This window comes from Haliaeetus leucocephalus, unplaced genomic scaffold, assembly GCF_000737465.1.
Source record: "Haliaeetus leucocephalus isolate CR32 unplaced genomic scaffold, Haliaeetus_leucocephalus-4.0 Scaffold183, whole genome shotgun sequence".
Lineage (NCBI taxonomy): Eukaryota > Metazoa > Chordata > Aves > Accipitriformes > Accipitridae > Haliaeetus > Haliaeetus leucocephalus.
Window position 1 is genome coordinate 433,206 of NW_010972619.1, and position 23,049 is coordinate 456,254.

At 52.0% G+C, this 23,049-nt stretch overlaps 1 protein-coding gene across 3 annotated transcripts in view; it reads right to left on the bottom strand.

Moving 5' to 3' along the window:
- Positions 1-10,637: 10,637 nt before the first annotated feature.
- The window catches only part of RABL6 (RAB, member RAS oncogene family-like 6), a 59,537-nt gene continuing 47,125 nt past the window's right edge, over positions 10,638-23,049 (bottom strand). For 2 of the 3 annotated variants that reach the window (XM_010564610.1, XM_010564609.1), the window contains 4 exons: positions 18,119-18,337; positions 17,100-17,448; positions 15,091-15,262; positions 12,944-13,318 (listed from right to left, as the gene is read on the bottom strand). In XM_010564610.1, the coding sequence (XP_010562912.1) occupies positions 13,092-13,318; positions 15,091-15,262; positions 17,100-17,448; positions 18,119-18,337 (967 nt within the window). In that variant the 3' untranslated portion in view covers positions 12,944-13,091. Of the gene's footprint in view, positions 12,653-12,943; positions 13,319-15,084; positions 15,263-17,099; positions 17,449-18,118; positions 18,338-23,049 lie in introns of those variants that run through there. The other variant, XM_010564611.1, reaches the window with a different exon arrangement.

A 23,049-nucleotide genomic window follows, 5' to 3' on the forward strand; every position in this document is an offset into this window, starting at 1 on the left:
CACCCGCGGGACCCCCGGTGCTCCTGGATGAGGCACCGGCATCTCCCGGAGAGGTGCCGGGGGGGCTCAGCCCCGCGTCCTGCGCCCCTGTGGGGAGTCGGGCCCTTGTGCCGGCAGCCCCCCGGTGCCGCAGTCCCCTGGGCCCGTCCTTGCCGGCACCACTGCATCCCGCCTGACCTTGGCCCATTGCGGCGGCCCTGCCTGGCCGTGGCCAACCAGGCGGTGAAATCCCCCATAAGCTTTTCCGTGGAGTGGCCTCGTTTTCCCAGAGGCACCGGGGCTTTCTCTGCCTGCGGCGGCTGGAGCCCCGTGGGGGGATGCTTGGCGATGCAATGGGCAACATGCGGAGACGGGCAAAGGCAGCAGCCGATGGCTCTCGGCACACACCGGCCCCAACGCTGGAGCTCTGCCTCAGTTTCCCCATCTCCCACCTCCTTGAGCCAGCCTCCACTGCCCACAGTGCCGAAGGCACTGCTGGTGCAGCCAAGGAACCTGTGGGTGCCCCAGCAAGGGGCCTTGACATTGGGGACCCACTGGGAGCTCATGTGGCTTCAAGCCTAGAGCTGAGGCCTGCCGCCCTCTGGGTGTCTCTGCACGGGGGTGTGTGTACCGGCATTTGCTTTATTTCAAAATCCTCTGTAGCTGAGACCCTTCCCTCCGGTCTCTGTGGCCCCAGGAGCATCCTTCCATGGTCTCCTGTGTCTGCACCGGACAGAGGAGCGCTGGGGTGAGCACAGGGTCTGCAGCACGCTGGTGTTGCCGTGACTCCTGCAGGAACGCAGCCCCAGCTGATGCATTTTGCCCCGGCATGCCCCCTGTGCTCCCAGAGATGCTGTGGGCACAGCTGAGCCTGCTGGGGCCAGCAGCATGCACCCTGCCTGGGACAGGGCTGAGCCCCAGGAACAAATTGCACAGATGAGAGGGATGCAGTAGCTGGGTGGGGGGAGCAGGGTCAGCTTGTCCCTGCTGCACAGACAGGGCAGAGCTGTCCCCCGGGGCCCTGGGGCCATGCTCAGCGTGGCCCTGCTGTCCCCCCGAGTGCTTCCATTTTCCTCCCTGCAGGATGCAGTGCTCCAACTGCCAGTTTAGCCGCTCCAGCTGCCCCTGGCTTCCTGCCCCCGTGACCCCCACCATGCTGCTCCATCTGCTCCCCGCCTGCTGCCGGCCCCGTGCCAGCCAGCCCCGCACCAGAGCTGAGCACCAGCAAGGCTTGTGATGTGATGCATGCAGCAGAGTGGGTCAGGCCAGCTCGCTGCCCAAGGGGATGCTGGGCGTCAGCATCGCCCATGGGTGCAGTCACCCAAATGATGCAGGAGCCCAAATCTTATGGGAATGCATGGAGTCCCGCTGTGGAAGATGCTGCTGCCAGGTTGGCACAGAGATGCCTGCCCTGAGGGCATCCCCTGCGGTGCCACTCTCTGTCCCTGCAGCTGTGGCCCTGGGTGACATCTCCATAGATCGAGGTCACCTGTCTAGAGCTCTGCACTTTGGGGTGGCCACAGGGCCTCGGCTGCCCAAGAGCAGGGGATGAGTGGGTTGGACCATGTCCCACGAGCCCTGTGGCGAGGAGTGGCGGGACCATCTGCTCCCTCTGTGTGGCTGCTATTTTAGGCTGGAAAGTGCTGAGGGATCCAACCGGACAACAGGCACTTCTCCACACCACCAGAGATGGCAGCGCCATGGCATGTGCTGAGGTCATTGGGGCTGTGGACACCTCCTCCTCCTCTTCCTTCTCCTCCTCTTCCTTCTCCTCCTCAAGCCAGGGTCAGCCTAGAAGAAGGGGAAGATCCCACAGGAGAAGGATGGAGCCAAAGGCTCTGACTGTGCCAGCTGTTCAGGGCTTGCTGGGAGCCAGGCAGAGGGGTTCTGGCAGCGGCTGACACCTTCCCCTGAGCACCGGGTACGCTGCTGCTTTGGGCTGCAACATCCCCAGGCACCCAGTCTGGGGCACCCGGGGGGAGGGGGGGGGCAGCCCCAGCCCAACCCCCTGGGCGCTGAGAAGTCCTGGGGTGGCCCTCAGGCAGGGGTGGGGTCTGCCCCCTGGCTTTGTGTCTGCTGCCCGCAGGGGTGGCAGCCCCTTGGACCGAAGGGACCCCCTTGGCACAGCCCCCGGCAGCAGCCCCACGTGGGCAGCAGGGCTCTGCGGGGAGTGACAGGACTGTCCCCTACCCCTGCATGGAGGACGGTGGTGTTGGGTCCTCACCATGGCTGTGCAGGTCCGGGCTTGTCCCTGGCAGAGCTGCCGGGGGCCCCTCTCCTGCCAGTGGGGGAAATGCGAGTGGCCAGAGAGACAACACGAGCCGGGGCTCGTTCCCGCAGCCCAGCAAGAAAAAGGGCAGCCTGGCACCTGTCCACAGGCAGGAGCAGCTTCTGTCCCCATGTCTGGGGTGTGTGGCCCAGCTGCCCTGCCATGGCTCGCCATCAGGGCCAGGAGCAGCCAGGCTGGGCCGGTGCAGGGACAAATCCCCTCTTCTGTCGGGGTTTCTGCCTGCTCAGTGCTGGGTCCTCCCCCAAACCTAACTGGGAGCGGAACCAAGATGCGCACTGCATCTCCATGACTCAGTTTCCCCACCAGCAGCATGCTCCTGCCCCAGTCTCTGCTGACAGCGGCTGGGGAGAGGCCCACCCCATGCTGCGCAGGTGACTGTAGCTGTAGCTGTTCGTGCTAATTGTTCACTGACTGCTGACACCGGTGCTGCACAGGCCCTGGCTCTGCCAGGGAGGACAGGGGTGGGCAGCACAGGCTAGGGCTGAGGGCTTGGTTTGTGCATGTCCCTGTCACCATATGCAGTGTGACCCTGGTCACTGTGTCTGCATGTGACAGACTCAGTTCTGCTGTGTCCCAGCCAAGGGGGAAACTGGGGCACAGAGGGACAATGTGTCCACAGGTCACACTGGGGGTCCGTGGTGATGCTTGGCACTTGGCCAGCCCCAAAGCAGGACAAACCTCAGCTTGGGGGGGACATGGGGGCTCACATCTGTCCTACACAGCCTGCGAGGCTGGGGGGGTTGCATCTTACTTGGCCTCCCCAAGGACTAGTCCACTGGGCCCATGCAGACAGCTGGGAATGCAGGGCCAGAAGATGATGCAGACAGGCAGTGCCTGCAGGCCATCCACCACCTCTGTCCTTGAAGGCCACCTGTCCTGCCATGGCTGCAGTGGAGCTGGGTGCCTCCTCGCCACTGTCCTACCAGTCCTGGTGCCAGGGTCACCAAGAGCCCTGCTCTGTCCCTGGCTCTCCCGCACATCATTACCAGTACCTCCCTCTGACCAGCACGTCCCCATGGGTGGTGGGGAGCAGTGGCAAGGTGAGCCCGCAGAGCCAGCCCCAGCACTGCGTGGCAGGAAAATGGAAAAAAACCGAAAGGTTTTGGGGCTGGCCAGTTTCATCAACTGCTTGCCCAGGCCAAAGCCCTGCTCTCTCCCTGCTCGCTCATGAGATTCAATACCCACCTGGCTCAGGATATCGAATCTCCTGAGTACCAGCCCCCTGTACCTCTTGGTGCAGCTCAGAGCAGGAAGGGGTCACCCAAAGTGGGGTCCCCCCTATGTGTGCCCTGAGGACACTGACCCTGGTGGGTCTGGCCACAGCTGTGGAGGCCAGTCCCCAAACCTGCTGGGCAAGGGCTCTCTTGGCCCCCGCCCTCATGTCACACTGGGAGTGGGGACCTGTTGAGTCAGAGCAATGTGGCAAGGGAAAGGGAAGGCTGGTGGGGACCCTGCAGACATGGGTGAAGGAGGACAGCTCTGACCGTGCCAGTACGGGGCATTTTCAAACCTAGAAAGACCTTTCTGGGCATTTGCAAAAGCCTGTATCACTCTGCCAGGAGGGCCAGAGCCTCACCAGAGAAGCCGGTACAGGCAGGATGAGGTGGGTGGCAAGGGAAGGCCTCCAATAAGGTGATTTTCCCAGGACTCGCCCAGCCCCAGTCTGGCAGTGGGACTGGGGCACTGGTGGGATGGTGTAAGGGGAACCCAGCACAGCCCACTCCAACAGACCAAAAGGAGCTGATTCCTCGGAGAAGCTCAGAAAGCAACCAGGGAAAAACAATTTGAAGGACGTTAAACACCAAGAAACGATGTCCACCTCTGCCACGTGTGCTGGGCTAATTATTGAGAGCCGGTGAGATGGCGCATCCTCACCCAGATAGATGCGCCTTGTGCTGAAGCTGCAAACCTGCTTGCTCATCCTGACGGACTGGGCAGCCAGGCCGGTGTCGGTCATGCTCTGGGACCTGCTCAGCAGAATGTGACAGGCTGGCTGATGCCAAAAAGGCAGCAGGTTCCAAAAATGCCCAGCCTGGGGAGATGGGGGCTGAGCTGCCCTCCCACAGGGTGCCCGTGCAAGCCCAGGGGACAGAGCAGGCTAATGCTGCCCCATGGGTGCTTGGCGCTGTCTGGGGTGGTGGGTGTGTGATGTGGCAGATCCCCGCTGGCAGCTCAGGACCTGCTGCTGCCCGGCAGGAGGTTCCCACATCAGTTTTGTTGGCGAAGGGCCGGGCAGCGCTGACGGCACGGCAGTGAGTCGAGAGGGAGGTGAGCAGCCCTGGTGCGGGCTGGGCAGCTCAGCACAGGGACCGCGATGGGAAGCGACAGCACGGCACAGGCAGCCGCCAGCCTGTCCTCGGGGCCACCCGTGAGACGGAGCCTGGTGTCAGGGCGATTGCACTTGCAGGGTGATGGCTCAGTGAGAAACGGGGCCGGGGCACAACTCGAGTCAAGCGTGAGCAGCTCCAGTGAGGCAGGTGAGGAGATGGCTTCTGCGTCTCGCTTGGCTTCCCAAATACAGCAGAAACGTCTGCATGACCCCAGTGTGCAGCTATAGGAGCAGGTCAGGTTCCCGTGCTGAGCATTGAGAGGCAATGCAGGATGCGTGCCACCTGTGGCCTGTGATGCTGCAGTAAGGGGAGGCAGCAGGGCCCGGCCAGGCCAGGCGGGCAGGGGCGGGCTGCCAGCCCCTTGGCTCAGCATGTTGCTGGGTCACTTCCTGTGGGTGCTGCAGCCACCAAAGCAGTGTTTACCAGGGTGAGGGCTCCAGCACTGGGGGAACAGCGTGGGCCACCCCAAAATGGGAATGGGTGGGCTGTGGCACCCATCTATGGCCGCCCTATGGGAAATGGGGGTGATGGGCACCCAGCGCCTTGCCATGCCCCCAGGGTCCTGGGAAAGAGCCCATCTGGGGACCTACGTGCAACATGGATGGCACCGGGAAGGTGTTGGGGATGCTGCGCAATGCTCCACTCCCATGCTGCTGAATTTACAGCAGGGATTAATATTTGATACCTTCCCTTCACCCTGGGCTCGTCATTCCCCAGTTGCCATCCTCACCGCGTGGGCAGCCAAGGCGGGCGGTGCACTGCAGCCCGTTGGGGAACAGCGCATCCACAGCAGGCTCAGTGGAGAGGCTTTGGGGTGGCCAGAGCCAGGGGATGGCAGCTGTCATGCTCCCTCCCCTGTCTGCAGGAAAGGGATGAGGTGGGGAGTAGCACAGGCAGGCCTGGGGTGACAGGGCAGGACAGAACAGGACAGTGGCATAGGCATGGGGAAGACCTCTCCCCCCCACTGCAAGCTGCTGTAAAATCCCTCGTTTCCAAGGCAACATGGGGATCCCACAGCTGGGAGCAGGCAGAGCTAGGATGGGATGGGAGGGGATGCTCGCCTGCCCCTCGCAGCTGCCCGCTGGGCACTTCACAGCTCCTGCCTGGGGGTGATGCTCTCATTTTCCCTGAGCGAGGAGCAGCTGAGCTGGCTGGTGTCATCATGATGCCCGGGCCAGGTGCAGGGAGGCTCTCCCCTCCTTCCAGCTTCTCTCCTCCTCTTTCCCTCACATCACTTTCCTTCCCCCAGCTCTTAAACAAGGGAGAAGCCAGACCCTGCTGCCCACTTCAGGGGCTCAAGGAGGGAGTTGGAGCCTGTCCCGCAGCCCCCAACGGCTTTGGTGGCAGAAGACGGTGAGTGTGAAGTCTGCAAAGCAGCCACTGGCTTTAGGGTCCCTGCCTGTGAAGGGGGTTGTAAACCCCACATTCCTGTCTGCCTCCTTGGGAATGATGGGTTGGTCCCCAAAGGCAGGCAGGCAATGAGTCTTGAACTTAAGCACAGGGCGTCCATCTGCTGACCCACGGCAGTGCCAGAGGCAAGAAGATGCCTGTTTGGGGTGCCCTCGCCCCACAGAGTGACTGCAAGGAGGGATCTCAGCATTGCCCTGCCAGCCAGATGCAGCACCAGTGTGCAGTGGGAGCTGTGCCCCAGCAGCCCAGGCAGAGCAGCCAGCACCAGTGCTGGGCAGGGCTGCCAGTCATCCCTCCTGCCTACCCAAGCAATGCCACACACCAGCAACAGTCACTCGTGATCCCCCAAAGTCGTCAAGCCCCGCAGCGATGCACAAACTGACCTCCTTGGTGCTGGGCTGATGACTTCAATACTAGGCAGTGCTCAAGGCAGTGAGGCCAGGGTGGGAGCCCACCACCCCACACCCTTCCATGGAGCCGTTTCCTGCCAATGGCACAAGAAGGGGTGTTTCTCCTACCAGCTCTGGGGAAAAGCCTGCTCTTTTCCCAGCCTGCTGGCTCCTTCCCACAGCCAGTCTGCAGACGCCAGCACAGTCTCCGTCACCAGCTGCCACCCAGGCCAAACCTCAGGCACAGGCAGAGCTCCCCCATGCCAACACACACTATCCTGGAGCCAGGAGAGGCATGCGGAAGAGGGGAGAGTGGCATCTCTCAGGTGTCCCCTGCCACCAGGAGACACAGCACACACTCCCCCCTGCCCCATCTCACCTCTGCGGTGATGGAAAGCCACCCCACTACTTTGCTTCCTTGCTCCTGCTGTAAGGCAGAGCCTGCCAACAATTTGGAGATAACTAGGAGTTTTATGGGTTCACAGGCTGGCTTGCTGCCCCACAGCAGTATCCTGCATACAGCTCTGAGCAGAGCACACAAGCATACAGGTAACACCTTCTGCTTTAACCTGTAATGGTGCTCCAGTTTCCCACAGGCTACTCCGTGCCTGAACCCGCAGCTTTAGCCAACTACACCATATCTCACCTGACCAAGGTCTGCCTGAGCCTATGAGACCCACCAGGTTCAGCCACAATGGCTCTCTGAAGGTGCCAGGGGATTATTTCCCTTTGCTCAGCAACTTCCCTGTGAAGTGTGTGAAAGATGGAAGACTGGATACTCACCATGAGGCACCCTACGGCCAGGAACACGGGTGACATGGCCAAGATGCTGAAGGCTTGTTTTGGATGCAAACCCACAAGTTAAAAAGGCTCAACTACTTGCCCTGCTATCTTTAAGCAGTAGACTGAGCCAACACTGGATTAATTATATTATGCCATGATGGAGGCTGTTGCTAGGTTACAGCAATCGGTCCCTAAGCCCATCCTACTGCGGGATTTCCCCAGAATCACTCATTTGCGAGCTCAGGGGCATCCCAGAAGGACAGGCAAGCACTACAGTCTCTCCAAGAAGCAGGATCCTTGACAGCAGGGAAGTTGCAGGCAGCGCACCCATTAGACATCTTGCCCCCAGCCCAGCCATCTGCCTGCTAGCTGCCCTCCCTTCAGCTCTGCCTGTCCTGTCCTGCAGAGCCCAGGTGTTTGTCTGGCCCTGCAGCACCTCCAGGAGCCTGCGGTTGCTCGCAGGGCAATCCTCCTCCAAGAGCACCTGTAAGTTCCCACATTCATTTTGTGTCCTGCTAAAACGCGAGTTTCAATAACCTTTTCATGTTCAATGCTGGAGGGAAGGAACCAAATTCCCACCCTGGGCCTCAGCAAGCCAGGGAAAAACTTGTGACCTTACGGGAGCAACAGAAATAGGGTGGAGCTGAATCCCTCAAAGGGCAGGATCATTGCACTCCTTGCACGTGGCTCTTGCCGTAAATCATGGGGAATGGTGAAGACCTGGTGTACTGGTAAGCCAGCTGCTAGCTGCAAGTTGCCAGCAGAATACAGCTGTGAAGAAGGCCAGCCCCATTACAGGGTGCAGCAGGAGATGTATTGTGTGGGAATCATTAAGTACCAGCCCTGGCATGACCTCATCTGGACTGGCGTAGCCACAGAAAGATGAACTCAAAGGGGAGCCGGTGCCAAGGACGGCTGCTAGCACAGCCAGAGGACAGCCTGTCCAGCAGAACAAAAGCAGCACAGGGATACAAGCCCTGTCCGCACAGGGCTAGGAGGGGGGAGCAGTATTTAAACAACAGTGCTGGCAAAGGAACAAATAAGCATAAATTGGCCAGGAATAAATCTGGATGGCAATTATCAAGCAGCTCTCGAGCCTCAAGGCAGAAGACTGATGGACAGCTTTCCACAGGGATGCCAGAGACCAAGCACCAGCTTCAGTGGTGGGAGTGCAAGGACGGTCAGTCTGTCTTTGCACTATTTTTCTACCTGGTATTTTGACAAGGGGGTAGAGGAAGCCATAGGTTGGGTATCAAGAGACGTGGTCCTTTTGGCACAGGCTGTGCCATGCAGGGCTGGGGTACACGGCTCAGCAGCTTGATTCTCTTGTAGGGATGAGTTTTGTGACAGCCACTAACACAGATTAACATGAATAAGAGCTTTAGCAAGCAGGGATGGCCACCTGTGCTAAGGAGACTTGGGTCATCAGGAGAAAGATGCTGTGAACCTGCTGCCTTTGCACAGGAGGAATCCTCAGGGAGAGGATGTACAAGCACGGAGGAGTCAGACAGCTCCAGGCCACTCGGGTGCAGGTGAGCTGGAAGGTCTTGCTAAAATGGGCTCCCAGCTGGGGACCCACAGGGATGCCAGCACAGAAGGCACACTGTGAAGCCGGCAGAGATCAAAATGTCAGTCTGCTCTTGGAATAAGACTTCACCCCCGTCTTGTCGCAGCAGCTGCATCAAGTCACATGCCAGAAGTTGCGAAGAGTGAAAGGAGCTGCTAACCGTCACGCTCTATCATCCCACACTAGGGACGGGTACAGCAAGGAACACTCCCCAAAATAAATGCTGGGCGCACAGCTCCCATTCATGTCTTGGGTAAGCAGCACAGCCCTGGCTGTCCCAGCCAGGATGCTACACATGCTGTCCACAAACCAGACACACAGACTCCTGCAGACTAGTCTTCTCTCCTCCTGGAGGGCTGCCAGACCAGCCCTGATGCTCCAGCAAACAGAGGCTGCTCATCAGGCAGCTCTTGTACCGCACCCTGCAGAGGCCTGGTCAGCAGCTGAGCAATCCTGGCTGAGAAAACACAGCAGGTAGGAACAGGAGACTTCAGACTTACCTCTCATGACTTACCATGAACGCTCTGGCTTCAAACTGGCACAGTGGAAGCCAAGACGCAATCGTATAGTGGCTGAGGGCCCTGTGGATCTCAAACACCCAGCGGTGTGGAGGCAGGGGAACAGGCAATACGGCTTTCAGGCATGTGCCTCCAGCAGCAGCCCCCCAAGGACAGGGCTCCCCTTGCTGCGCTTGGGAACCAGGCCCAGCAGGCAGGCTACAAATGCAGTGATAAATCTGCACTTCTCCCTGCTGCTGCTCTAAACCAACTGAGACCTTGTACTGCATGCAGCTCTGGCCAGCATTAACTGCAAGAAATTGCAGCTCCTCAGCCTCAAGCTCTTGATTTTCTTTGGATGACTCATAAACCCAAAAGCAAATACACTGGTACCTCTAGAGATGCTCACAGGAACTGTTTATATCGATGTGATCCTGCAGAAGCTTCCCCATAATGACAGGCACATACACATTCTTCTTATATTTAGCTTATTTGAAAGACTGGGTATGGGAGACCCCAGCTCAGACAAGCTCTATTTCTTTGTCCTTTCACTCACACTTGCTGGCACTGGGTTATACCTCATGCTGTAGCCCTAACTGGTTCAGCATTCTTTGCTGCTGTTCCCTTCCATGCTCCCACTTCACCCACAGGGTGGGATTTTTCTGGCCTTGCTGCCAAAGCCAAAACATGCCACACACCCTCCTGGGGCTCTAATGTAAGTAAAGAGAACTCTCGCATCTGCTTTTCTCTTTTAAAGGAGTATTTTGGAACACAATGACTCATCTTTGCTTGTTTTTGTCTCAGCTCCTTGTGCTGACAAGGAACATGAGCTGCAGGGAGTGTAAAGGCTCCTACAGTGGTCAAATCTGGCCCAGGTGAAAGACAAACAAATGCCAACATCAATGTTTCCAGGGGACTCAGCGCCTGTACAGCCTTCTGCTAACGAAAAGCTGCGTTCACAAGTAAGCAGAGCTGAACAAAAATGCTATCTCCCTTATGCTGCGTGAAATGACAGCGCTCTCAGGACAAATTTCAGTTTTGGGGAAAGAACTCATGGTTTTTATGTTCAACTGTGGTTTGTTTGGGTTTTTTTTAAATTATTTTTAATTTAGCGCCCTGTTTCATGAAGTGTAAGAATGCAACAGCATGAGGAAGGGGCAGCAGGATGTCCTTCTGTGAAACAGTCCTGGAAGGACACACAGCTCCTGAGCCCAGGCAAACATGCTTGTGGTGGAGAAGACGACGTGCAGAGGCAGTTGTACAACAGAGCTTTATAGTCAGAATGGATTGTACCAGGTTTTTTCAATGCAAAATGGAACATGACCCAAAATCTTCACAGAACAGAAGTGCTTTCAGGAATGCAGCCAGCTGAAGCTCAAACACCTGCCTGCCTTTTCACACGGGAGGCCACAAACCGGTCATGTCCCAATCCACTTTTTCCTCCCCAGACGTGCAAAGTTTGAACTGTCCCATGCAATTTCCCTACAGTGTCATGTGAAATGTGGTAATGCTCAGAGAAGTAGGCAAATGCTAATGGCAAACAGATGTGAAAAATATACTGCTCATGCAGCAAAGAACCCAGTTTGCTTTATAGGGAAACAGTTACAAGTGCATTTTGGGGGCTGGGGGAAAGAAAAAGAAAAATGGAGCAGGTAACTGCCTCCTGGTCAAGACAACTCTGGAGTAGATAATGGATCAAAAGAACTCCTTGCTTTATATGCATGTAGAAGGAAACTCCAGTTTGGATTTCATGGTTGACATTTTACAACAAAAAGGGGAGAGGGAGAACAAAACCAAACCTCAAATCAACCTGCAAGCAACAGGGTAATGTAATGCACAGAACCTGGAGGGAGCTTCACTGTCTGAGCTGTGAAAGGGACACCAGAACCAAACCAGAAGGGCATATGGAGAACTAAAAAGCTCCATCAAACACAGGGGCTGCTCACTGAGACACAGGCAAGTGTGAAGGGCTGGCCTGTAGTGCGCATCCAATGGCAACCAATGCTGCTGAGCAAGTACCAAGCCATGGGTTTAAGTTCAAAGCAAAAATTAAAAGGCTTCCCAAACTCATGGGATAGGAGGAGGCTCTCCACTTGGGGCAGGGAAAGGCAGCATGTTGGCTGCTGGGAGGCTTGGCCCAGTAAACACGGCTGCAGTATCGATAGAAGCTGGACCAGGAAGGATGCTGTCTGAGCTACAGTGGTTGTCCCTCTCAGTGTAGAGAGGCAGCCGGTGTTTTACAGCATGACTGTAAAATGCCTGAGAAGCAAATGCCTTGCCATGCTAACATTTCCCTGTAGACAGTTCTGAAGCTCTGGATATCTTCATTTCCACATGAGAGTCATGTCCCTGAGAGGTACCGAAGGGAGGGGATTCTAGTATATGCAAAATCAAGGGTAGGAAATGCAGAAAAGCACTGATTTTTCTCTCTCTTTCAGGTTAGCTTTGCACTTTGCATTGTTTTCCCAAACTGCATAGCAGCTTACGTGTAGTGTCTGAGACACTGGGGCCACGGAAATCAATGGGGCTTCATGAATTCCAACAGCAGCACCAGTGAGTGCTAATTAAGCTGCTGTGCAGAAAGGTCCCATTCAAAGGACTCCAAAATCACACACACTCTCTCTCACTTTGGCCCTGTGGCCGCTGTTTTAGAGAGCTGTACCATAGCATGACCTGCTTGATTTAAAGCTCATCAACTGCTGGGTGGAGCAATGGCCAATACCACCTTTCTCATTAAAAAAATAGGAAGGATAAAAAGTTAAAGACTTGAGACAGGCGAGCACGATGCATTCATGCGGCATGTTTTGTTGCACTCCTCTTAACAAGACAGGAATTTCAGGTGTGCAAGAGTGGAATATAGCAGAGGCAGAGCAGGAGACAGGTCCCCTTTGCCTCCCACACCCTGCCAGCTACCCGACAGGGCGTCTCTGGAAGGAGAAAAACAACAGCCTGGAAGTGGGCCTGGGAACTGTGCCCTGAACCTTCCCCTTACTCAAGTACATCTCAGCTAGGTTTACTTTGTGTAACAAATGCACCAGAACAGCACACGCAGATGTAAAGCTTTTCTTTTGCCAACTCTGTTTTGAGACAATATATGGCAAATGGCCAAAGCTTTACACATCTGCACCTGTCCTGGTGTGACTCGTAAGAAAAGATGGAGACAGCCACGATAGAAGAGTCCGCTGCATGTACATGCAGCCAGCCTACAGCTCCTCATAGTCCCCGCCTCCTCGTGGCTTGCTCATGCTGGCTCCTCCTCCTCCAAGAAAAGCCTCAAGTTCATCTATCTCGCTGTTTTTCTCCTTGCTCTTCTTTTTCTTTTTCTTTTTCTCTTTCTCCTCTTTGCTCTCCTCCTTCTCTTTGCTCTTCTTGTGTTTGCTCTTCTTTTTCACAGACTTCTCCTCTTCCTGCAAAATGAGAAAATTTTTATTAGTAAACCCTCTGAGCATGCCAGTAACCCAGCATATATCACCCTGAAACTTGGCTCCGACAGGAACCTTACTGAGAGTGAAGCATCTACTACCAAGGCTGGCTTGGAGTTAATTCCAGAAGACCCTTCTGTGAGATTGGACAGAAGAGAGGAAAGACCATCTGGTTTATACATAGTAGTGGTCCATCAGGCAGTTTGTGCCTGACAATACCACAGTACTGGACAGGCAGAAATGTCAAAGACAAAGCCTCCTGCAGACTTCCCTTGCTGCCTCTGAGATTAGGTCTGTCGGGGACCCCCATCTGCTTGGAAAAAGTCACGGTGCTATCAACAGACTCAACCCAGCAGAGATGCACTGCTCTATTTAATCCTATATTTTATAAACTCGAACACTGCCTTTTCAAAATTCAACTGTTCTAAAAGCTTGCTTTTAAGCTTAATGTTGTCTGCAGAGCCTGGGAGGCACAGATCTGGCTGTAGGATGTGAGAATGGAAGGAAGTCCACCAGGTACAGAGAGTACACTGTAGAAGGCCACCCCTCTCCTTGGCTGGTAGATAATATGGCAGATCAGCTCTGAATAATTAAATAGTACCTCTTTGCTCTTCTTTTTCTTCTTCTTTTTCTCCTTAGAAGGTTGCTTATCTGTTCAAACAAAAAACCCCAACATTGTTTTTAATCAATTTAAACAATAAGAGATGCAATTCTGTCCTGTCCCAGTTTCCAAGAATAAAATATTCCATCCTGGAGCCACGTGTAAAGGCAATCCCAACATCTCAGGACAAACTGAGCCCCTTTAGAAACCAACACAGGCCCCAGCAGTCACACCCTAACTTAACCATATACATCTAGTTTAATTATGAGCATTATATTATCTATATCATTCTGTGTTATGAACACTGACCTGGGTGCTCACTGTATTACAGCTACTAAGAAACAAATATAGAGACCAGCTCTACAAACTGGTCCAAAGGCCAAATTGGGGACCAGATTATTATTTCCACAACTGAAGAAGAGCTCCTGGGAACAATTTTCCTCTGACTACTAAATACTTGAAGGCAGATGGAAATCCTACCAGGCATGGTTTGTGCTTCTGTGAGTTGAGCTAGTAATGGAAGGACCATTCAGGACATGGTGTCAACAGACGGGAGCACCCTGACAGGCTAGTACTCACTGTTGTTTGAACTGTGTATGGAAATTATATCACCACGAGGCCAAAGCATCAGCGCTGCAGCCCTGCTCTACAGGGGTGGCTACTTTTCATGGTATCAAATGAGTCCCAGAGTCCACCACTGTCAAAACATTTGTCCCAAGTTATTGTGGCTGATGACTTGGCTGCTGATTTGACTGCTGAATGTCCACTGCCTTTGCACAAAACTTCTTGAACAGGAGAGTATATACTTGGCTGCTTCTCAGGAGGCTTTATAACTGCACCATGTTTCACATGTGGTATTCAGTTGTCAGTCTTACCTACACACTGTTTTTTCCTCAGCTGATCTGTAAATACAAGTCAGCCATAGAGAAGTCTAATTGCTCGTCAAGCTCCAACTGACTGACTACCAAGATAGGTTTTTATATTTATCCCAGAAAGAAGAGATAGGAGGAACCCACGTTGAATTATTAAAGATGCTAAACTGAAGCTAAATTATTGACCTGGGCCTCTGCAGATGCACTTCTAGCTATTTCAAGCTGTGCTGTTCAGCAATTCAAAGCGACAAGCCGATGAAGCCATCGCAGCCTGTGACACCTTGCTTACACTTTTGAAATAGCTATTCAAAGGCATCTCTCTCTGGTACTGCTTACAGCTTTTCCCCCTTTTAAGTCTTTAACTTCCCATCTTTTGTGGTGACATCAGGGGCAGATCTATAGGAAGTTGCTTTGCAGTAATGCCAAGACAGCAGAAATTATTTGCACAAGTAAGATTTGTTCCCTCAGGGAATGGGGTGTGGGGGGGGAAGCCCGAGGAATGCTTAGGTTGTGATCAGAACCCCACCCCACCTTTCCCCAAAATAGAAGAGCAAATTGGCAGGGTATGTCAGAGCATTTTGCTCAAGTTGATCCAAATTCTTGAGGGGGTGGACACTGTAATGCTGAACACCACTTCCCAGGGATGCAAGGCTAAGCAGGAAGCCTAAACAGAAGCAGCGTGTGAAAGGTGTGCTCCTGCTTCCAGCTGGGACAAAAATAATACATGGCTGATGCCGCAGACGAGCAAAGTTGACCCCACCCCCATGGAGAAAAACTTAGTTATTTATGCTGTGTTAAACCACATTAAAGACTCACACAGGGCACTGCATGAAGTTACAGGGTATTTTATTTAGTGCAAATTGGTTTGCTTACACCCTGGAACCATTTTGGAAAAACCAGATGCCTGACAAACAAAATCAGCAAGAGTGAAAATAAAGTGTGACCTTTACCTTCCTCACTGCTCTCCTTGGGACCAGTTCCTTCCAAACCCAAACCAAAGAGATCTGAGTCATTTTTCAGTTTAAAGGAGTGGACTGTTGATTTCACAGGTTGGGGTGGCTTTGTCAATGAGGTATCGTCATCAGATATTTCAGAGAGATCTTCCCGGACTGGGAATTCATCCTAGAGACAAGAAAAGGCAGACAACACCAACAAATCTTTCAACCAAAATCTCTAAGCATTTTGTACACAAAGACGTCAGATGTCAGCAGGTGGGGAGGAGGGAAGAAAATGGTAGCTGAACTGAGCTGTTACTGTCTGGAAATCAATGTCCTTGATCTTATAAGCTCTATCTGTTTCTTGCCTCAGTAAAATGCCTCAGTAGTGCTGGTACTAGAAAGTGTGCTCTGGTAACTTAACATTCATGCTTAACATTCCCTGAGGTAAAGGGATTAAACGAGACCTTCAACTGTGTTAGCTTAACAGCATCAGCCTCTAACTGCCCTGGAGAGGCACCTCTGTTTTGGGGAAAATCTAAAAGGCTGAAAACTCACCTCCAGACCTGACAGACAAAACCTTTTTTCTGTGTAGCTCTGCGGGGTCTCATGTACCAGAGCAACATGCAGCAGGGCCAAGGAAGCGGTCTGTGTTTGCAGAGTAATTCCCTTCATCGAGTCAAAAGAAAATGTGCTCCCAGGGCAAATTTGCCCCTTCAGTGTGGGCCAAAAACCAGGATGCTGCAGAGACTGGATATCACCCCAAAATCCTCTGTCTCTGCATGATGGGAATGGAAATGAAGTTTAATGATCTTCTGATACCTGCCAACTGATCCTCTTCAGAATTTGTTAACCATCCTTTCTTTATATCCTCCCTACTGACCAAACACGGCCTCGCTCTGCTGTTGATCTAGGCAATGCCCCCCTCCTCCTTGCTAATGGTGGTGTTTTTACTGCTTTGCCTGACCAGTAAACCTTGTAGTTGAAAAGCATTGACAAGTTGTGGGGCATCTCCCTGACACTGTTGCAATGGCAAGCTCCCTCACAAATCCCATCTCTCATCATCACATGCTAAGAGAAGTAAACTTGCTCTAAATACTTTTGCTTTCACATTAAAGTGCCAAGAAAAGCAGGTACTGAAAATGCTAAACGAATGGAAAATTACTTAATAAACAGCATGGCACATGGGCAAGGTCAAAGAAACTAGGACAACCGACCTTTCTGCAGGATTCTGGAATGATGCAAACACAGAAAACGCTCCTGAACACCAGCTAACCCAGACACCAGGAGTACCCCTGAACAGCAATTGCCCATCCCAAATCACGGTTAGCAGTTTCTAGAGATTGCTCTGCTGGCTGTGAGTACAGATCACTGAAATCAGGGATATCTAGAGCCACAGCAGCAAGTTCCTACCAGCCTAGAGAAGATACTTGTCTTTTCTCCATCTTTAATACACGACAGGGGCAGAGGGGACTCCTGCTGCACTGTGTGTTTGAGCAGACACCTGCAGGCAGCACTGAGCAGCTGCCCATGTGCTGAACGTCACAGAGACATTATAGCTAACCCAGCTATACTGCAAAGTCCTCCTCAGGCAGATTTTCCTACTTCAGTAAAAAGCTTTGCCAAGCAAATTTTGTTATGGCCTTCTAATTGCTGGATTGACTGTTGGGACCTCACTCTCTCTGGCATGCATACGCTTCTACATGTTAAACTTCGGGTGAAAAAACATTAGCTTTGTATTTTATACCTTCCACACTACTGGACTGACTGCATTTGGGACCTACTGAGAATAAACAGCACATTAAAACCCATAAGCACAAACCTTGTTGCCGTGTGTGGCTTCAACAATCAGAGCATTAGTGGGTTTGTGCTTATATCAATCTCTTCAGGTTGCTTAGCACCTGACTTGCTGCGACTGCTGCTGAGAGATGGGACAGCAGATGAAAGCCCTGCTCAGTGAGATGCCTCAACACTTCCAAGTTCAGCTTCGCAGCAGCGCACAGCGATTCATGCATATTATTTACCATTTTCTTCTTCTGGCTGTCAGAATCCTCACTTTCGAAGTCTGGGTCATCCATTACAAATGAGAGCATCTGAGTAGCTATTGGTCCCTCTTGATCACTGTCAGACTCCTCAGGCTTTTCCTCTTTGACCACTTTCTGCTTGAGAGCATGTCCTTTGCTTTGGGAAGTGGTCTTTGGCGCCTGGACTGTTGCTGGGGTGGTGGCAGCAGCAGCAGGCAGGCTAGCGTGGACCTTGCTGCTGCTGTTTCTTTCAGACCCAGAACGTGGAGGTAAACTGTCAGGAGGTTTCAGGTCAGTTGCTTTGGTCAAAATTGCTTCACTCTGTGGTTTCAGAGAATTTCTGGAAGACCTGAGAAAAAAAAAAAGTTGTCGGAGCCTGTCCACTCCCATTGTGTGAAGCAAAGCACAATGACCAATTAATAGCTGAGCCTGCCTCAAGTGCTGCAATGTGCATCTCAACAGGAAAGGTAGTTCATCCTGGGGGCAGGGTGGTCAAACACATAGCACTCAGAGGCTGAAGATAACCCTTGTATCTGTGTGGACGCTGATGCACAGATGCCTGCACCAGCAGGCCACAGCTGACTCTCACGCACAGGATGTAGTATGTGAAGAACATGATCCAGTTCATCATTCTCCAGCACAGGGTGTGGTGAATGACTTCCACTCCCTTCACCACAAGACTCTACTCCTCTGTCCTCCTCACACTGCTACAAACAGACATTCAGGCACTCAGTTACCGTCTCTTGTTCAAACTTGAGAAGAAGGCTGGGCCATTCCCAAGCAGAAACATACCAGTGACCACAGGAGCACAGTGCTCAAAGGCATGCTGCCTAGGTGCAGTGCAGAAAACACTGTGTAAAGCAGTCACACCTAAAGTAAATACAGCCCCAGCTTACAGTTGAAGGAACAGGCTGAAGGAACACCAAGACTTCCCAGAGGGTGCAGAGAAGTCAGTGGTAGGACTGAGAAGAGGCCCAAGCTTGCCAGCACAACCCCACACTTCAGGCTGTGCTTCATACCTTTTTTTTTCCTGCTCCATGTCGATGTCTTCATCAGGTATGAGTACAACCTTAGAGTCCTTCACCTCTTCCTCTTCCTCCTCCTCACTGGAGAGGGTGATGTTCTTGCTGGGCACCCGTTCTGCTGCCAACAAAGGTTTGCTGGGGATTTTGTCATCCAGATCCAGGTCATCTTGGAAACCTGCCACCATGGGGTTCCCCCCAGGCACCTCTCCATCACTGCAAAATAGACAATGATCAGACACAGCACCACCAGGATGTGCTAGGACAGACATGACTCCCCTTGAAAGCAGACTGCCGCTTGCCTGGCTCTTCCGGTCAACATCCCTCAGCCCAGGGCAGGAGCACTGCCAGCCTTCCCCCTGCACACTGCCCAGCTGCTACGCTGTTCAGGCTGGACCCGCTCCCTGCAGGCTGCAGTGGTGGCACAAACCCTGTACAAAATAGGCTGCGGAAGGATGCATCACACAGTGGCTGCTACCACTCAAGCTAAAAATAAGTGGCTGCAAAAGGTGAGCCTCAGTGCTACAGAGCAGTCTGTTGCTTCAGCTCTATCAGAACATCTCCAGTCCAACATGCAAGGATCAGTCAATTAAACCATGGGAACTGTTTGCCTTAATCCCCACATTTTGTAATTAAACCTCATCACATACTGCCACGACTATGGGAATTCACTTGCAGCTATTAGCCTCCTGCAATTATTTCTGTTTCTCTGGTGCTCCCTGAAGCAGGCAGCTACCCAGACACCATAACCATGCTTTAACATTCCCCAAATTAAATTAACCTAAGGACACACTTCTATAGCTAGGAGTTTGTCAGACTCCCTGGATGTAACACAGTTATGTGTTCAGAGGCATCTTGATAGAGAGCTTTGCAGCTGAAATTACCAGCTGAGGATTCTTGTCTGATTGTCCCCAGGACTCAACAATTTAATACTTTCTGAAGGATTTGCTCTTGTCAGGATTACAGATATTTTTCCAAGCCTTGGCTGATGAGCTTTTGCATCACCTCTCCTCATTCTATTTGCTTTATCTGCAACGGATACCCAGCTCCTTCTTGATAACCTACCATACACAAGTCACTGTCCTTTTAATGACTCGATATGGATTGTACAAACACAGCCTTCATTTTTACGCAGAGACAAAAAAAAAGATTATAGCTTGCAACTGATTAGATTTTAGAGGCATAAAAGGAATCACAAAAACCTAAAATCCTTAATCTGGAAGAAGGTGGTGTTCCCAGTCACCAGCACACGGCCAGCACTGGCAGAGACAGCAGAGGATGGTGGGCTGATGGGATGGAAAATGCCGAGGCCCTAACACAGTCTGGATGATTGTACTACTCACTCACTCAGGCTCTTCTTATGGCTAGTTACTGGTTTACAAGTTAGTTTTAAAGAATTAATACATCTGCCAACAGATAATGGAGTCATTTATGACATATGGGACACCACGCTTATGACAACCAGTGCAGCACATTGAGAGTGATTACAACCAATGCTTGTCTGGGTTAGAGTGCTAAGATCAGGGCCCATATCCGCTCCCTCTTTCTGCCTTTGGTGTGGATCCCTCTGCTTTCAGGACTCACAAGGCAGCTCCCAGATAAGCAGAGACAGGCTGCTGAAGAGCCCCTTCATCAATAACACTGCTGCTCTCATACCGAGCCAGAAAGGAGGCACACAGCCCGTCCCACACAAAGGAGAAGAAAACTGGTGCCCAAAACAGCCTCCAAGGCTGGAGAAATTACAAGTGAGCAATTTCTGAGGTCTGTGAAGCACTGGCAGGGTTTCGTCTTGAAATGCGCTGAAAAGAAAATGGAGTTGCATCCTAAAAATGGCAGGGTATTATTCTGAACTAGTGACACTGCATTTCTTTAACACGTCACTGCTCTATTAAGCATGGGGAATCTTCAGAGATTGCTGCCTTCTACTGCACACCATACAAGACTTGCAGCCTTTAAAGCATTAAGAACAGAACATCCACATGTGTACACACACCTGCACAAAGTGGGTCATCTCCCTTTGCAGTGAACACACTGCCTCCATCTATAACTTCCACACAAATCGCTGAGTGACAGCTTAAGAGCAAAGCAGTGGAGTGAATATACGTCAGGAAAATCACTGCTGCAGTATAAACAAGGTCTGACAATGCAAAATTAGTATCAGCTTGTGGTCCTGAGGTTCCAGCTGGAAGGAATTCAGAGCACGCAAAAACAAGCACATCGCACTACAGTCTCCAACACTTGATACGCTGCCAAGCCTGCCTTACTGTTGAGCCAAAGTGTTTGCAGGCGCAGGTACCCACCAAAAATGCCTACGCTTGCCGAGGTCTGCGTCTGAGCTACTGATCAAAGAGCATGTCGGGGTTTCCTCAGTGAGCCCTCCGTTGTATACACAGAATGGCTGCTGGTGATGAAACAAATCCTGCTGCAACCTGAGCACAAGGTCTCAAACCTGGATCAACTGTGTTCCACTAGCCCTGCCGTGTGGCCAGTGGAGCCAGCCCCACGGGCAGCCCGCGGAATCCTCTTGCCACATCAGTTTTGGGGGCTAGAGAAAGACGAAAAACCCAAACTCTAATAAAGCAGATAAGCTAAGGGAATCACACACCCCAGGATGAGCCTGCATGGCTGTATTCTAGGAGATGGGAGCCTTCTACTGTGAACCAGTGTCCTCAGCTTCTCTCACTTGGTCTAGTGCAGCTGGGTACCACTATATAAGTAACAGATGCCATAAAAGCACAGAACCAGTTCAAAGCCCTTCAGATGTAAGGACAAGGAAATCTAATGAATGTTTTAGATAAATGCCTAGTGATGTTGAGAAGACAGAAGAGGAATAGTTAGGTGCAGCATAAACTCACTTTGAGATACCTACAGCCCACCCATGGACCTAGACAAGCCTGACCCAGCAGGAGGGAAGAGGGGAGCCTATTTGGAGCCAGACTAGCTCCTCCAGTGCAGTCACATAACACACTGGCTCAGGGCATCAGGCTAAAGAGCAGGACATTAAGTCCTGAAACAGCAAACCGGGAGATTGAATTGCCTTCCTAATTAACCGGTAAAGAAACTGATTTGGGGAGTTCTTTTTATTGCAAGCTAGAGAACCATAACACGCCATTAAACAAAACCCAGGGCTCCATTAATCTCTGTAGATCTGCGCTGGGATTTAGCTATAGCAACACTGAGAGACATCAGTAAGTGCTGAAAGTCTCAGCAGCTGTCTGATCTTTGGGCAAGAATAGCCTTGTTCCACAGGCACGAGCGCATTCCTCAATGATAGCACACTTAAGAAAAAGAAGTGTTTTTTTCTAACATTACTGCTCCATGTCAACTCTTGCTCCATTGTTTAGAGATGTTATGGAGTAGGGAATGGGAGAAGTTCACACGACACCATTGCAAAAAAATCAAGAATTCCCTATGTCATCAAAACGGACAAGAAATACCAGATTTACAGCCTCTTTCTGAAGCTCAGAAAAGCAAACAAGTTCTTACAAATGGAAGCAAACACACCCCTGAGTTCAGGAAGCAGTTCAGTTGTACAGCATAACATCCTGCTCCAACAACGAGAACAAGACCTTGCCCTCTTCCCCAAGGAGTTGTCCTCTAAGTGAGAGAGCAGCTGGAGTGCATGAAGCTCTGCCTGGGGATGGATGAGGAGCCAACTGAGAGCTTATGGGTTAGGATTCAAGAGAGGACAGGTAAAGGTGACACTATAGTGGGTGTCTGTTACAGGCTGCCTCACCAGGAAAAACAAGTGGATCAGGCCCTCTATAAAAGGATAGGAACAGCCTCATGTTCGCAGGCCCTGGTGCTCGTGGACTTCAGCCACCCCCATATCTGCTGGATAGATAAGACAGCAAGGTGTAAGCAATCCAGGAGTTTCCTGGAGTGCATTGATAACTTCCTCCTCTGAGTGATAGAGGAGCCAATGAGGACAGGTGCTCTCCTGGACCTCATACCCACAAAAAATGAGGGGCTTGTTGGGAAGGTGAAAGTCAAAGGCAGCCTTGATGGAGTTCAGGATCCTGAGGGCAGGGAGGAGGGTAAAAAGCAAGCTGGACTTCAGGTGAGCAGATTTTGGCCTCTTCAAAGATTTCCCTAGAAGACTCCTATGAGATAAGTCCCTGGAGGGAAGAAGGGCTCAAGAAAGCTGGTTAACATTCAAGGATCACCTCCTCCAAGCTCAACAGCAGTCCATCTCAATGTATAAGGAGCCAGGCAAAAATGCTAGGAGGCCTGCACGGATGAACAAGGAGCTCCTGGACGAACTCAAACACAAAAAGGAAGCATACAGGGGGTGGAGGCAAGAACGGGTAACCTGGGAGGAATACAGAGACACTGTCCAAGCATCCAGGGATAAAGCAGGAAAGCTAAAGCCTAAAGGGAATTGAATCTGGCCAGGGATGTCAAGGACAACAAGAAGGGCTTCTATAAGTACATAGGTGACAAAAGGAAGACTAGGGAAAATGTGGGCACATTGCTCAATAAGAAGGGGGACCTGGTTACACAGGCCGTGGAAAAGGCTGAAGTACTGAATGCCTTCTTTGCCTCAGTCTTTACTAGCAAGACAGGTCTTCAGGAATCCCAGGTCTCAGACATGAGGGGGATTATGTGGAGCAAGGAAGATGCACCCTTGGTGGAAGAGGATCAGATCAGGGATCCCGGACAAAGCAAAACTGGACATACTTAAGTCCATGGGCCCTGATGGGGTGCACCCACGAGTGCTGAGGGAGCTGGCAGATGTCATTGCGAGGCCACTCTTGATAATCTTTGATCAATTGTGGCAATTGGGAGAAGTGCCTGAAGGCTTTCCTGAAAAGGAAAGCAAATGCCGCTCCTATCTTCAAGAAGGGCAAGAAGGACGACCCAGGTAACTACAGCCCAGTCAGCCTCACCTTGATCCCTGAGAAGGTGATGGAGAAGCTAATCCTGCA